The 14,833-nt window shown below is 36.3% G+C and overlaps 1 protein-coding gene across 1 annotated transcript in view; it reads left to right on the top strand.

The window, feature by feature from the left end:
- The window catches only part of AGMO (alkylglycerol monooxygenase), a 183,304-nt gene that overhangs the window by 67,240 nt on the left and 101,231 nt on the right, over window positions 1-14,833 (top strand). The window contains exons 4-5 of the mRNA XM_071559974.1: window positions 8,508-8,611; window positions 13,637-13,732. Coding sequence (XP_071416075.1) covers window positions 8,508-8,611; window positions 13,637-13,732 — 200 coding nt within the window. The remainder of the gene's footprint in view (window positions 1-8,507; window positions 8,612-13,636; window positions 13,733-14,833) is intronic.

The following is a 14,833-nucleotide window of genomic DNA, read 5'->3' as shown; positions in this document are numbered from 1 at the left end:
ATCCATTCTTGCCATTAAAGTGCTTCCCATCTGAATATTGCCTGCCAAAGTATGTGGTATCCTGCAGAGCAAGAGGATGAGGACATAGATTGCAATGAAGCTGAACAGTTTGCACTTCCTAACGGTGACACCAGACATCAATCTTTTGTAAAGACAGCCCAGAATACAAGAGAGTGAGAACTCTCACCCCCACTCCCTCACACAATAAAAACAAAAGGAGAATTATCTTTTTTTTTTTTTCCCATTTCATTCCAGCACTTTCCTTCTAAGATCCTTCAAGATGAATACGTTCTCAAATTGCATAAGCTGACATTTCAGTGGCTGAGACACTTTTGAGGAAGAAATAAAAAAGTAAAAGGAAAGAACTGAAGTAATTTTTTTGTTCTAGGTTTTCTGAAATAAGGTTGGATTTGATTTTGTTTGGTCTTTTGTTTTTGGTTTGTTTTTTTTTTTTTTTTTAAGAATTTATTTCATTTAGTCTCAGTTCTCTTTTTATTATCAGGCTCATGAGTACAGTGCTAATTCTGTAACAGTTAATGCATTTCACACTTTTATACCACAGTTTGGCATCAGTATTCAGTAACACTAAGTTATATTATACAGGCTGGCAAAAGCTCTGAGCTAAATATTGCCAGTGCTGTAATCAGCAATATTTGCTGAGGCTTTAGTCAAGTCTGCAGCTTGTATAAAGTGGCACAGATCTTTAGAAGTCACTTTGCCCCAGCTGCTGGGGATCTTCTCCCTTACAGAGAAATTTGTTGCAGGTTTTATTTTAATATATAAACCTAATTTCACCAACAGGATGATTTATGGTTGTGAAATTAATGAACCATATGCGCCTCTTTGTAGTAAAAAAGGTGCAGAAAGAGAGAAGTGCTGCAAAAAGTTTCTGTATCAATGAGTTGCAGAAGTTAACATATACTGTGTCACTCAGTCAAGAGACTGTGAGGGTGTAAGGTGGATAAACCTTGCTATAACCAGAACGAACCTCACTAAAGGAAGGGTAGTTGAAAAAACTTCAGATCTACATTGGTGGGAAATGTTTGACAGTGCTTGGAACTAGGTTCACAAAGAGGATTTTGTGCTATAGTTTAGTTATTCTTGAAATGGTCATGGCACCAGGGTTTTTTTTGGTACAAATCAGAGCTGTTTTAATAGTTTTACACCTAAAGAGTCTGCTATGAAAGCCTTAACAACTGGAAAATAGGATACCTGAACCAAGCGTTATAGACACATCACAGAGAAAAGTGAAAGTGGAACAGCTGCTGCCATCCTGTTTCCTCATGATCTGGAGACTCATATTTTTGCTACAGAGATCCTTCAGGCAAACAGAGATTTGTTTGCTCAAGCAAACAAAGCTTTTACCAGCTGCAGAGCTGCTCCAAACAACCAGAGCACTTGATTAATTGGCTTTAGGAAGATGTCAGAAGCAGGTTGGTTAGTCAAGTTGGTGTAGCAGAATTTGTGTGAGGCACCTGCTGTGGACTGAAAGACTTTTTTTCACTGTTTTCATAGTTTACATATATATACACAGTACTAAAACTTCATTCCTTCTGTGTTTTTCTTCATCTTTTGATTTTTTCCTATTTGTAGAAATGTCCAAATCCAACCTTTGCATGCTAAAATTGCTTTGATTAATTTGTCTTCTCAAGATCTTTTTGCACAAAGTAATGCACACTCATTTTCTGTCAGAGCTATGAGTGAAGTCATAGGTTGAGTCACTGTTAATTTCTGAGTCTTACCTCATAACCTTTATTCCTTTATGGTTTTCCATGGTGTATGTGGAAAGAGACTGTTCAGTTCCTGGAAACTGTCTGAAAAGCTCACAGGCCATGGATTAGGATTATCCTAATGTAATTAACTGAGATTCTTACTCTGGTTTATATGACTATAACTGTGCTGCATGAAGTTTGATTCATGCAGCTTAGCTTCCAAGAGAGCTGCTCCTACTAGAAGAGAGTCTCTGGGAATGGTGTGGCTTTTTCTAGCCTTTCTATTGATGTCCCATACTTACGAGCATGCCAGGAAATAACACAGGGCATGTACAGGTTGAAAAGACAATTATTTTTGACCTGGCCAAGCTCTGCTTTCCTAAACATATGATATCTTAAAATATTTTACAGATTCAGAAGTGTGTCTAAGTATAATTCACAGCCCTTCAGATTCTTGCTGAGATGGGATATGATCTGGTCTATTGTTTGTTCTGGGTAGCATATGTAATACTTTGGCTTATCTTGATTCTTCCCACATTTTCCTAGACCGTTCTGCATCTTAAGTTTTGCAGATCTTCTTGTGGATTTTTTGTGTGGGAGCAGATTTCTGTTTTCAACTGGTATGGCAGCAGATCAAGCAAGAGGTTTTGAATTATGCACAGATTCTGGAGGCAGGTTTTGTAGAAGGTTTCTCTGATTTTTGGCTTTTAAGCCATGGGAACTTGTACCATGTATTACTTGATTACAAGTTAGCCCACTCACTAAATAGTTTGCTGACCACATAGAGTAACGTAGGAAGAGGACTGAAAAACAGAGGTAGTACTGAACAAAGCTCAGAAAAAAGCACATCTCACAGCACAGACATACCAGATGCTGAATGCCAAGTGAAACTTCCTAATTAAACTGCTGGATTGTGATTAGGTAGGATACAGGTTTGACACTGGCTTTGTGACATGCTGTGTGATTGCCTATCCTGGGCAGTGCAGTAGGTATTCATTGCAAAATGACCAAAGAGAGTTAGATACTATTGAGGCTGTAAAGATGCTTCTGAGTTGTTTCATTTCTCCTGACACACGAACTCTGTGAGAAATGGCTAATGTATTCCAAACTGCGGTGGAACTCCTACTTCTAAATGCTGACAACTGGTCTGTGTCAAGTACCTGAACAGAGAGGTGCTTCTCAGTAAAAAGAAGAAAGTTAAGAAAATTGTTAGAAGGTCTATAGTGAATCAAGTCTAATTCACCACTTGAATTCAGATCTCCTTACAACCAGTCTTTTGATTTACATATGTGTTTGTCTTGAGACTACAAAATGCTAACACTCTAGCCAAGGCCACAATGGAAGAAAAATGTGTCTTATTGAAAAAAAAGACACAAAAAAACAACAACAAAAAACTCAAACAAGAAAAGTGTACATTTTCCTGTATACATGCTTCTTAGTGTGTGGTATATAACAGAGCCTTCCAGATAAATTCCTTGGATCTAATCCTGTTCTCATTAAACCCACACAGATCTACTAACATAACTGAGGAAAGAATTTTTCCTATAAGAATTATATTTCTAATAAGCAGGAAGCAGAGCCCTTTGGCAAATCACCTATCCTGCAACTCTGAGCCTTTTGGCAAACCACATATCCTCCAACTCTGACTGAACAACACTAAAACAAAAAATGTAAAGCAAAATTGGCTCAGAAGACTCACATAAGAGGGGCTACACCACAACAGACTGAATAGGGGAGTTGCATACAGATCATATCTACTTCTTTTGTGGAGATAGTAATTGTTCTGTGTAGGTAGATTTCTGGTTTTTATTGTGAGGTGGAATGTAATCTAGGATTATGTCCCAATTTTAATAAAGGCATCCACTCTGTGTCCCTAAATACAATTTTTTAGCCAACTTTTATTAAAAACAATCTGGTAATTGTCCTTTCCAGTAACAAAGTTTAAGTGGTGCACTGTCTCAGTGGTTGTTATCCAATGCAATTGTAGAATCCAGTGGGGAATGAGATTCTGTGAAAAAGCTCTGCATGAAAAGAGATTTATTTAAATTCTTAAAAGCATCAACAGAACATTAAATTGGAAGAAGCTGCTGACTCCCTGGAAGGCAGAGAAGCCCTGCAGAGAGACCTAGACAAATTAGACCATGACGTTAAACAAAGACAAGTTCTGGATTCTGCACCTTGGACTGAACACCCTTGGATGTACATACAGGCTGGGAAATGAGAGGCTGGAAATAGACCTGCAGGTCCTGGTCAATGGCAAGTTGAATATGTCAGCAGTGCCCTGGCAGCCAGGAGGGCAGTGAAGATGGTGAAGGGCCTAGAGGGTAAGCCATAGAGGAGTTGAGGTCACTTGGCTTGTTCAGCCTAGAGAAGCCTACATGCTTAAGGGAGACCTTATTGCAGTCCACCTCATGAGGGGAAGCAGAGAGGCAGACACTGATCTCTTGTCTCTGGTTACCAGTGACAGGGTCCATCATGAAGTTGTGCCAGGGAAGGTTTAGGTTAGACGTTAAGAAAAGCTTCTTCACTCAGGGAGTGGTGAGCACTGGAACAGGCTCCCCAGGGAAGTAGTCACAGCACCAAGTGTGACTGAGTTCAAGAAGCATCATATTTATTCACTCAAGTTTCATTGGATTTTTACCATTTCGCTGATTTTGTAAAATGGCTGTTTTCATTGACATCAATCTTTGAAATGACTACAAGGGTTTTTTGGCATACATTTTCTCCTGTTGTTAATCAAAATGTGTTGGGCTGTGGAAATCACTTAAAACTACAGAAATGAACAAGAAAAAAATCTCATTTTGACCTCTCTGTGATTAAAGAGGAATCTTATGTGGATGATGGCCATTTTCTGCTATCACAGAAGAAATACTTCAGAAGTAGTGAAATATGGCTCAGGCATTGGATCTGTCTTGGAGACTCACAGAAAAGGACTTTATTAGTAATTAAAAATTAATTTGAAATTTAAAAGAATAAGGCTAAGTAAAATCATTGGTTGCCCTACCAATATAATTGTGAAAGTGTGTGAAACATTACATTTTTTGTATTAAATAGGAGATGGATGGGAAGGAAGAAGGTCAAAAGGCTAACATCAATAATATTCCTTCTTTTTGGAAAACTCAGAAAAGAAGATCAAGTGGGAAAAAAGCCTGGCTCCGGCTTCTTGATAGCCAGTGCTTCATCGGTGCTCCAAGGCCACTATTAAGTTCCCCGAAAGCCTCTGCTTCTCCAGGCCACTTCCCTCAGCTTCTCGTTTTCTTTCTTATACCACCAGAATTCATATATTGAACTAATGCCAAAATGGAAAAATCTTCATTTTTTTTAGAATTAATTTTAAGATACAAATCTCTCAGCTGCTTGGAGCTTACTGATTTTATCAACTGCAAGTCTGGCTCTGAGATGACTTCATGGAGACTTAAAAAGCTAGAGCGAAAGCTGAGGGCCTGTTCTTCATGTAATTTTTGGATAGCACCCATTTTCTTTCCTTCCTCACCAAGCTACATGGGCTCATTTTTTCTCTCTTGGGATTACATGCTGATTCTTCTACAGTTTAAATTGTGTGACAGAAGAAAATAATAATTGATTCAGTACAATGGTAATGTTAACGTATTAAACAGCAATTAACTCCAGTAGCAAGATGTAATAGCTCTGCTCTTACCCAGATGTGAATGGCTCATCAGCTCTCTGTCTGTTAACAGGAGTCTAGGAAATGCCATACCAGAAAAGGAGGTCCTTGCTGTGCTAGAGTACAATTGGTTTAACTTTCCTCACAACTACATGAAAAGGAAATTCCACCTTTATCTGCATTTATAGTTCTTCATAATAGCAGAAGATGTAGAAGTTTTTCAAGACCAAACTGGGTGTAGTTCTAAGGAACTTAAAGCTGGTCCTGCTGTGAGTCGGGGTTTGGACTAAAAACTTCCTGTGTTTCTCTTTAGCCTGAATTATTCTGTGATGTTTCCTCTCCTGAATTAAAAAATAGAGGGTTTGTGCATAAATGTATCATGGTTACCTGTTTTTAAAATTGTATTTACCAGTCATATTTGAATTATGAAATGTCAAAGATTCTATTGGAGCATTGTCTCAGTGGCATCTCTGATTACATCACCTACTTTTTTCCTCTGGCTTCACAGTAGAATTTCACTGGAGAGTTCTGTAAAATGCAGTAATACTTCCTGTTTTCTACATAGATTTTTTTTTCTGTAAATCTGTGTTGGAATTGGCTGTATCTCAGTCTTGCTCTCTTTGTTGGTCATTATGTAATTGTACATATGAGAAAGTGCATGTGAGAAATTATTTTATAATTTTGTTCTCATTCAAATAATTTTTATCATTTTCTTTCAAATTATCATCACTAGGAATGAAAAAGTGAAAACGCAACTGTTTTGTAGACACAACAAATTTCATTTCTATTGCAGGTAATTGGTGAGCAGTCAGCTGCATTCCTTGAAAAATGCTTACTCTGTTTCTTACATTTGAGACATGTCTTTTAGGCATTATGGTTGTAATATTTTTAATGTACTAATGGTTATAGACTGAGTTTTTGGGTGATCTATTTCACACTTTTTCTTGATGTTATTCTTTTGCTTCAAATAACAAGTTGTTGATGATCAGTTTCTTCAGATAAATTTTGAGTACAAAAATTATTTCTGATTGTCAACTCTGTCTATTTTGAAAAGAAATTTAATGTAGTCTGTGCCATTGATGTCATCAAGAATAGGATTAAGGAGCAGGATTTAATTCATTTAGCTGTAACAGAAGAAGTCACAAATAGCTTTAGCAGTTTAATTACTTCTGATGGAATTGTTTGTTTATGTCCCTAATATTTCTGTGGTATATTTTTAAATAATAGATCACTTAAGCTGACTCACACATCTGAAAGACTAACGTTCTGCCAATATTCAGTTACCTTATTCCATACACTTGTTAGTATAAGAGGCAGTTTAATTGAAAAATGAATCCTAATAAAATGCCTTTTTAGTAATTCATTTTGAAAACCATTTGACCTTAACTACATTAAAAGTGGACTGTAAAAATCATCATAGATTCGCTTCCTTGAACTTTTCATAATGCTGAAAAATGACTGAGGGAAAGGAGCAAGATCCCGTTACTGTACTCTGTTTGAACAGCTGTACTTCATTGAGTGGAGGCTTGTGTTACACACAGTTTGTGATAGGAAGTAAATGCTTTTAAAACAACTAAGGAGACAGGTCTTTAACCTCCACCTTTTCAGATGCTTTGTTCACTCATTTAGCTTCTGGCGAGGTCTTAGGAAACATTTCAAATACAAATTATTATTGAATACTGAAGCTCACCTTAATAATTCATTTAGTAGGCAGAGATGCACTGAAATGATGTTGGGGTTTTTTTGAAAGAGCTGAAATTACAGATTTATTTCAGAAATTGTAAGTATTTTCAAGGACTTAGAGAGCATTCAAAAGGGTTGTAATGTAAATTACCAAATTGTCAAAATTAATTAGATTTAAAATTCACATAGTGCACAAGACTGGTACCTCCTGTTACAAGACTGTCTAGTCCTCTGAAATGGTGAAGATACCATGAGATTCATTAAGTGGACTTTTTGGCATTACTTTATGTTTCAAGTACATATTTGTCACCAGACCTAACTATTTAGTGCTGACTTGGCACCAGATAATTTCAGGACTTTAAATACACATTATAAGATTGTTCTGTGAATGTGATTCTGGTATCTGCCAAAGGTACTTCTCTATGGCTCTGGTGAAACAGGTCAGTGGCAATGGGAGTGTGCAGCTCGTGGACAGACAGTCCACTTTTAATTTCTGTAATCAGGCCTGGTGTATACTTTCATCCCTTGAAATCCATGAAACCTTAAAGGTAGGTTTATGCTAAACAGGCATTATTTGGGCTGTATTGATCACACCTCTTCATTTTTTCCTAGAATGAAGATAATCCTCATAGCTATACATTTGATGACTGTAAATATTTCTGTCTTAATTTCCCACTTCAGACTGGCCAGATACCACTGTACAGTGCAGAGGGACCACCCAAATCTTCACTTAAATGAGAAAATGCCCTGATATATAATCAGGATTTTTAACTATTCTTCACCTCAGTGCATTAAAGATGTCATGCTTTCAGAATTCAGGACTAACACTGATTTTGCCTTTTTTCTAGCAATTGTTTTGTTTTGGGTTTTTTTAACTGTAATAATAGAGTCACTCTCTCCTTTCCCAGCAAGCGTCTGTCTGTTTTTCCACTTGTCACTAGTGGGCAGGCAATGGATGTGTTTTGTGGTCTGTGGTACAACTGGGTTGAAGATTCATGCGTTCCAGAAAAATGCAAGCATAAAAGCTGATACCAGTTAGGTTGTTTAAATTTCATGCATAAGATTTTTGAAACATTTTGTCTACCCTTCCGGTCTTGAAATATAACAAATGTGGTCATGAGAGCATCCTCAGTCCTTGTCCCTCTGAATCCCGTAACAGAGCTCCTATTGACTCATCAGGACTCGGCTCAGGCTTTCTTACTGTTTAATTGTCATCTCATATAGCCTTCTGCTCTTCCAGCAATGACTTTAGGTCCTGCCACAGCCTTGCCTTCCGCAGCATGAAGTTTACACAGACTTGTTTCCAGTGACAGACCTGTAACCCAGCCTACCCAAACCAAGCTTTGAGCATTAGGTTTTATTTATGGTAAAATAGCAAAGTGTAAATTAGGAAATTAGTTTCTTTTAGCTTAAGAAAAAAGGCCTTGGAAAACAAATGTTGCTTTGTTCCCTAGTACAAACCTCATTTGAAATTATGTGTTTTTCAGAAGTTAATATACTGTGGGCTGCACACCAAGTACACCATAGTTCTGAAGATTACAATTTATTCACAGCCTTGAGACAATCTGTACTGCAGAAATACACCTCCTGGGTAAGTTGCAAAAGATTTGACAAACAATATCAACAAGATTTAGTGAAAGTGAAAACATGGTGTTTATTTTCCTTCAAAGAAAAACATAGTATTTTTAAAGTTGTTTGACATTGGAAGCACAGAAGGTGAAACTGAGGAATCTGAGAATCATAAGCTTTAAAATCATAGTCAGTAATGTTTGTACAGCAAACTTGAAAACAGGTACAGTAGTTAAAGTCTAATTATATAACACTTAATTTATATTTTCATAACATTTTGAGTAGAATAAGGATTTTTTTCATTCAGTTATTCTTGCATAAGTATAGGAATATAATGTAACTACTCAAAAATAATGTCTGTATAAATAAAAGAAGTAGGGAGAGAAATCATTGTTAAAAATTGCTGTGGACATGGAAATATATTTATTTGTCTCTGCTCTTTCATATTGTGTCAGTACTCTAGCAGGTAAGACCAGTATGACACTACTTTTAGTCAGTGTTACTTCAGATACAATTTATTTGAAATTGTGAGCTGTGTACACATGCAGTATAAATTGAGTAATCATTTACAGATATAAAAATGTGTATTTCCAAATGCATTCATAGATGTAACATAATATATAGGGCTGAGTTCTGGGTCCAGGATAACTGCTGATATTCTCAATTGTGCTTTCATGTTCTCTTTTGACTATTTTTTCACTCAAATTGTGGTTTGTCTGGTTCTTGTTTTCTATTTAAAAATAATAACTTCAAAAGTTGAATTTTCAGAATTAGAGTTCAAAGGAAATATTCTCTGTATCTATACATACTATACTTATATATTTACATCATATATTTTATATATTATATTATTTTATATATAGATATGTGTACTCTTCAGTGAGGTATAATATGGGTGGTAAAGGAAACCCACAGTCCTCTAGCAATCTCTGCATCCAGCCTGTGAACAAATGACTCAAAGTCAAGAATGTGTGCTCATACATGCAAATCCATTAACTTCAGTAAAGTTAGTCTGGATTTATGCTTACAAAACTGAACATGGACTTAGCCTGTTTTTGGTAATTGTTTTAAGTGCATATAATTAAATTAGTTAAAAGTGGTAGGTTACAAGAAAATGACAAGTTCTTCTGAAAATCATGAAGCAGTACTATTATTTTAGATTAAGTTCTTAAAGTGTTCTGTATAAATTCTTGTTGTTCATTTATTCAGAAAATAATCATATGATGTTAGAGTGTCTAAATTTTAAATTACTATAATCAACAATACCAGAAAGGATACATCTCTGGTAACTCGGCTTCCTCTGTAAATACTGCTATGTTGAAGATTTAACCTTTGCCCATTTACCCTTTCAGACCATATGTGCAAATGCTTAACAACAATAATTCAAAAGAGACAAAAAGCCTGTTGTATACAGGGGCATGTGCATGAGCCGTTTGTCTGCCTTCATGATTTTGAGGATGATAGCTCAGAAAGCATAAAAGATTCAGGAAGACCAAGATGTCTGGCCACCTCAGATTCCAAAGACCGTTCTTAGGACCCCACTGGTAGCACATGGCAAAATATATATATGCATTTAAAAACAATTTGCTTTGTGCAAGAAGAAATGAACCTAGGAACACTTTTTACTTTTATTTTACTTTTGTGTGCAGTGGGTTTTTTTTCACCAAATATTTGTTATTAACCAAAACAAGTGGTTAGTGCAAATACTCCCTCCTCCCAGAACTTTTGAGACATATGTCAGTTTTCTTTCTGCAAAACCTTACTGTGGATGATCACAGTTCATGCTAATTCCTAACTGAACTGCTATTTTTGGACTTCCACACTTGTCCAAAACTGTGGATGGATCTGCCTTGAAGCTAAAAGAGTGAAGCCTTTAATTACTCTCTGAGAGTGATCTGATTTTTGAATGTGTGCTATACTGCACTGTTGAATGCAGATTGACATCCAGTTTTATGGAGACTGTGAGAAAGTTGTGGTGGATGGTGTGGGATTGTGGGACTGCTCTTCTGCCAGTTCTGTAGTGTTTTAAGTTAAACATTCTAAGATAAATAAATAAGCATATTAATCTATGTGGATTGTGCTCAAGCTGATAGAAAAGGTATAAAATGAAAGAGAATTGCAAAATGTAATTGATAATCAGTGGTGTTAGATGGTGTTAGTGGTGTTAGCCCCTGAATTTAGAACCAAAAATTCCGTGCTTCATATTGTTTGCATACCCAGTGTTTGTTTCTTCAATGGAGGAGCCATGGAGAAGCAAATCTACTGTGAAGATTGAAAGACTGTGTTGAAGCCCATTTTAAGGAAAAAAAGATGTTGAAAAAACTAGTATACTAATTTTTAAGAAGAAAGTAGCAAGCTAATGCAAGACAGTGCTATATAAATTAATATATAAGTAATGAAATACTAAGTCAAAGTGCAGTTATGAAAGGAGAGATTTGCACAAGCACCTTGAAAAGCCCTGATTTAATGCTTTGAGTACCAGTTCTCAACTTTTCCTCCAAAGGGTAAGATTTAATTGCAAATATTACATCCATAATAATTTGATAGCTTTAGACTATACATTTAGATAGAGGTTGAATTATGCCTTGGTATAAAAGCAGTGGAAACATCTATGATATAATCTGGAAAGGGACTAGGTAACACTGTTCTATTGAGCAGTCAGAAAGTTCACTTGTCTGCTGAGGAGTCTGCCAGGTTTGGGATCGAAAAGGATGTTTTGGTTTAGTTTTTTTTTTTTTAATCCTTGCCTTTAGCTCCTGCAGGTTCCTCGCACAAGTTCATCCTCACACAAATGCTGTCAGCAGCTGTGCTGCAGCCCCCCACACCCTGGAGGCCCTCCGCAGCTGCATCGGCAGGTGGCCCCAGAGACCCAGCGTGCAGATGGAGCGGCTCAGAGCAGGGAGCAGCGCCCCTGCTAAACTTCGGAACTTTGATTCTCTTTCTGTAGTGGAAGAGTTTATAAGCTTTGACTTACAAATGAGTGGGAGAAAGGTAGTGATGCCCGTATCAGAGTGTACAGTGGACATGCATTCTTCTAAAGGGGCAATGCCTTCAGTATAGAGGAAGCCCCATATGCAAACATCCCTCTTCACCACCTCTTGGGTCTCTTTCCCATCAGCTGTTGTGGCACCTTCTCAGTCTCTGCTGCTGAATCCATAAGTTGGAAAAGAACCGTGAGCGGAATAAACGTTTTTCTGCAGTTTTGACCAGAAATTCCATCTAGGAGCCCAGAAAGCTTTTTCTCTACCAATTAGTGAAAGCTGGTACATTCCCATGAAATGTTTTGATTTGGTAAATAGTCATTTCCAGTGAAAAATTATGTAACACTTTTTTTTTGTGTGTGTCTGACATTGATCTTGTTGTTTCAGTAGAACCACAAATAAGGAGAAACTGAATCTTCGTATTGCAGAGGTTTTGACTCCTCCCTAAGCATTCCACTTCTGTAAATGATCTTTGTAATCCTTTCTGTGAAAAACAAAGCTTGCATTGCAATGAAACATGAGGCAGTTAGGAAAGCAATGTCCTTTGTCAGTCTCAAATTTACCTGTAGCTTTATATAAAAGTTTCCTTCATCTCACCACTTAGCAGGGAAATCCTGGTACTCTTGTGAAAAGCACATTAGAAAATAAATATGAAGATGATGCTTCCTTCTCTGAATCATCTGTAAATACACCAAATTGCCTCTGATATTTTTAGGGAAAAAAGCATGTAATTTTTTACCACTGATTTCAGTCTTGCAACCACTTCCATGAATAATCTGAAAACCATCTGGGTTTAGTTTGATTGCTTGGTTTGGTTTTGGTTTTTGATTTTTCCCTAAATCAACTTCCTGTCCATTCCTTTAAAAAAAACATCTGCTGTTACCATGCCATTAGGCAGGTATAATCAATAATAAGAGAAAACTGAAGTAACTTTACTTGAATGTGGCTGTGTCCTACTCTGTTGGCTTCTTTGTAAGATAACCTTTGAGAAAAACCATACCCGCCCTCCGATCATCTGAGAACACCTCTCAGTCATTCTTTTGTAGCTTGTCCACTTTTAACACTACATTACTAAGAGGCTCCAAGTTAGAGGAAGGAGGAAAAAGGAACTCAGAAAAGAGAATGACTTCATGCCAGTGTTCAGAGCATTTCTGCTGAAGTATTGGGAAGCTTGCACTACCTTTCTGTTTAAGAGCATGGAGATATGTGTATTTTCTCTGGTGCTAAAGAGATTTAAAGTTTTAAAGATACTTCTGTTTGGTTTTGGAAAATCTTTGCATTTTAGAGAAGAACTAAATTTTTAATGCAGGTGATACAACACAATGTCAGGTACAAGGGAAAAGAAGAAGATAAGCCTTTTTCTGAAGAAAGCAGAACTTAACTTTTAATATATGAAGGTCTTTGAAGTTTTATTCTGTTGCTCAACCAGCTAAGCAATTAATTGTGAAATTCCTGGGACTTTGTACGTAAGATACCAGAGTGTTTCTGAGTAAGCAATTTTCTAATACTGTTTTCATGCTAGCATGTTTTTATGACTCAGCGATAGATTGTGACTTTAAGGGAAATGCCATAGGAAAGTTAGGGTGAGAATTTTTGTAATAAACTTGAAAAGCCAAGTAAGCAGCCTTACCCTTACTGTGCTCATGTAGGCAGTTTGGATGCAAAAACTGTAGTATTAAAAATTCACACCTTGCTTACTCTGTTATAATTCTGCCCTTTAAGTGAACCCTTCATGTCAAGAATACGTTGCTGTCTGCTCCATATAATCCACAGAATAAGCATCTAATATGAGGATTTATGAGTTATTTTCTTGATTTTTCTACTTACTCAGTATGACTTTTGGGAAATCACTTTGTGATCAAATTATGTCTCATTTGATATAGCACATCTAGTAGTAACATAATGATCAGTATCTATGTATGCTATATAATTTTTACATTATGGAGGTATTAGAAGAAACAAGTATATTGTGCAGTGCTTTCAGCTCCTGAGATAGTACTTCATTGAATTATCACGAGTTTAGAATTATATATCTCATGTATGATTTTTTTTTGTTTGCTTTTCAGATGCTCAACTTGCCCATGGCTCTTTTCATCCCCCCTTCGGTGTTTGCTGTTCATTTGCAGTTTAATCTACTTTACCAATTTTGGATACATACAGAGGTAAACCAGGTTTTTAAGCCATACCTAAATAGTTAGTCTGGAGCAGTGTCCTGGAAATCCACTAGCAGCTGATTTATTGTGTAACAAAAATCTTTCTCTGATTTCTTTAAGGAGAAACATCTGTTCATTTTTATTCCTTTTTCTGAATATATATTGCTAAGTTTATAAGAAGCAATGAGGCCAGTTGGTCCGAATTAGATTTAAGAGAAAAGTAACTGTAAGGAATCAAAACTTTTTTGCTATTTTAATAGTATATTTTCCTATCTTGCAGCTTATTAAACATTTTTAGCAGATACTGAAACTGATTTCATTTCTAAGATAAATATTTTAGGGAATAATAACCAAAAGCCAGTGCTTCTTAAAAATCATTTAGAGCTGTATCTAAAGTCAGATATTGCTTCTTTCTTAATACAAGGAATTCTCTCTTTGATTATCTGAGGGCTGTTTGTTTATGGCTGCACTGCTTTATTTGTGTTTTTTGAGTGAATAGACCACACCTAGTTTACATATATACACAGTTAATAACCCACTGTAATTAGTAAGTAGTTTCGCCACTCATGGTAGTTCAATGGCCATTTCCTTCTTCCTTGCATTACAGTTAGAGGTGTTTAAAGGTATTCAATGTTATTAGTCAGTAGTGTATTTCTCAGTAGCCTCAAGTGATCTGCAGCTAATTATTTCTACAACACTTACACAATACACGCTGTGTCTAATTATTCTGTCCATACAGATGCCTTTTTTCGTCTAGTTCCATGATGTGACATGGAGGACAGTTTATCTGTAATTTTAGGTGATTTTTTTGTTTAAACAGTAGTTTTTTATCTTTTCTATCTATTTCCTTAAAAAAAGAATTAATAAAAACTAAAAAAGATAGTTATAGTGAGCCAATAGCAAACTTTTGTTGTTGACATGTCATTTCTGTTGGACACATTTCTAGAATCATTAATATGTGGACACATTTCTAGAATCATTAACATGTGTCTAGTGCTCTGCAACACCACGTGACTAAGGAAGGCTTATGATAAAATGTCACACACATCACCAGAACTGGCATAAACTCAAACAATAGACAATTAAGCTTTTTAAAATGTTTTGAACAAA

The sequence above is a fragment of the Pithys albifrons genome, chromosome 7, assembly GCF_047495875.1.
Source record: "Pithys albifrons albifrons isolate INPA30051 chromosome 7, PitAlb_v1, whole genome shotgun sequence".
NCBI classification, from domain to species: Eukaryota; Metazoa; Chordata; class Aves; order Passeriformes; family Thamnophilidae; genus Pithys; species Pithys albifrons.
This window is presented reverse-complemented; position numbering and strand designations above follow the sequence as displayed.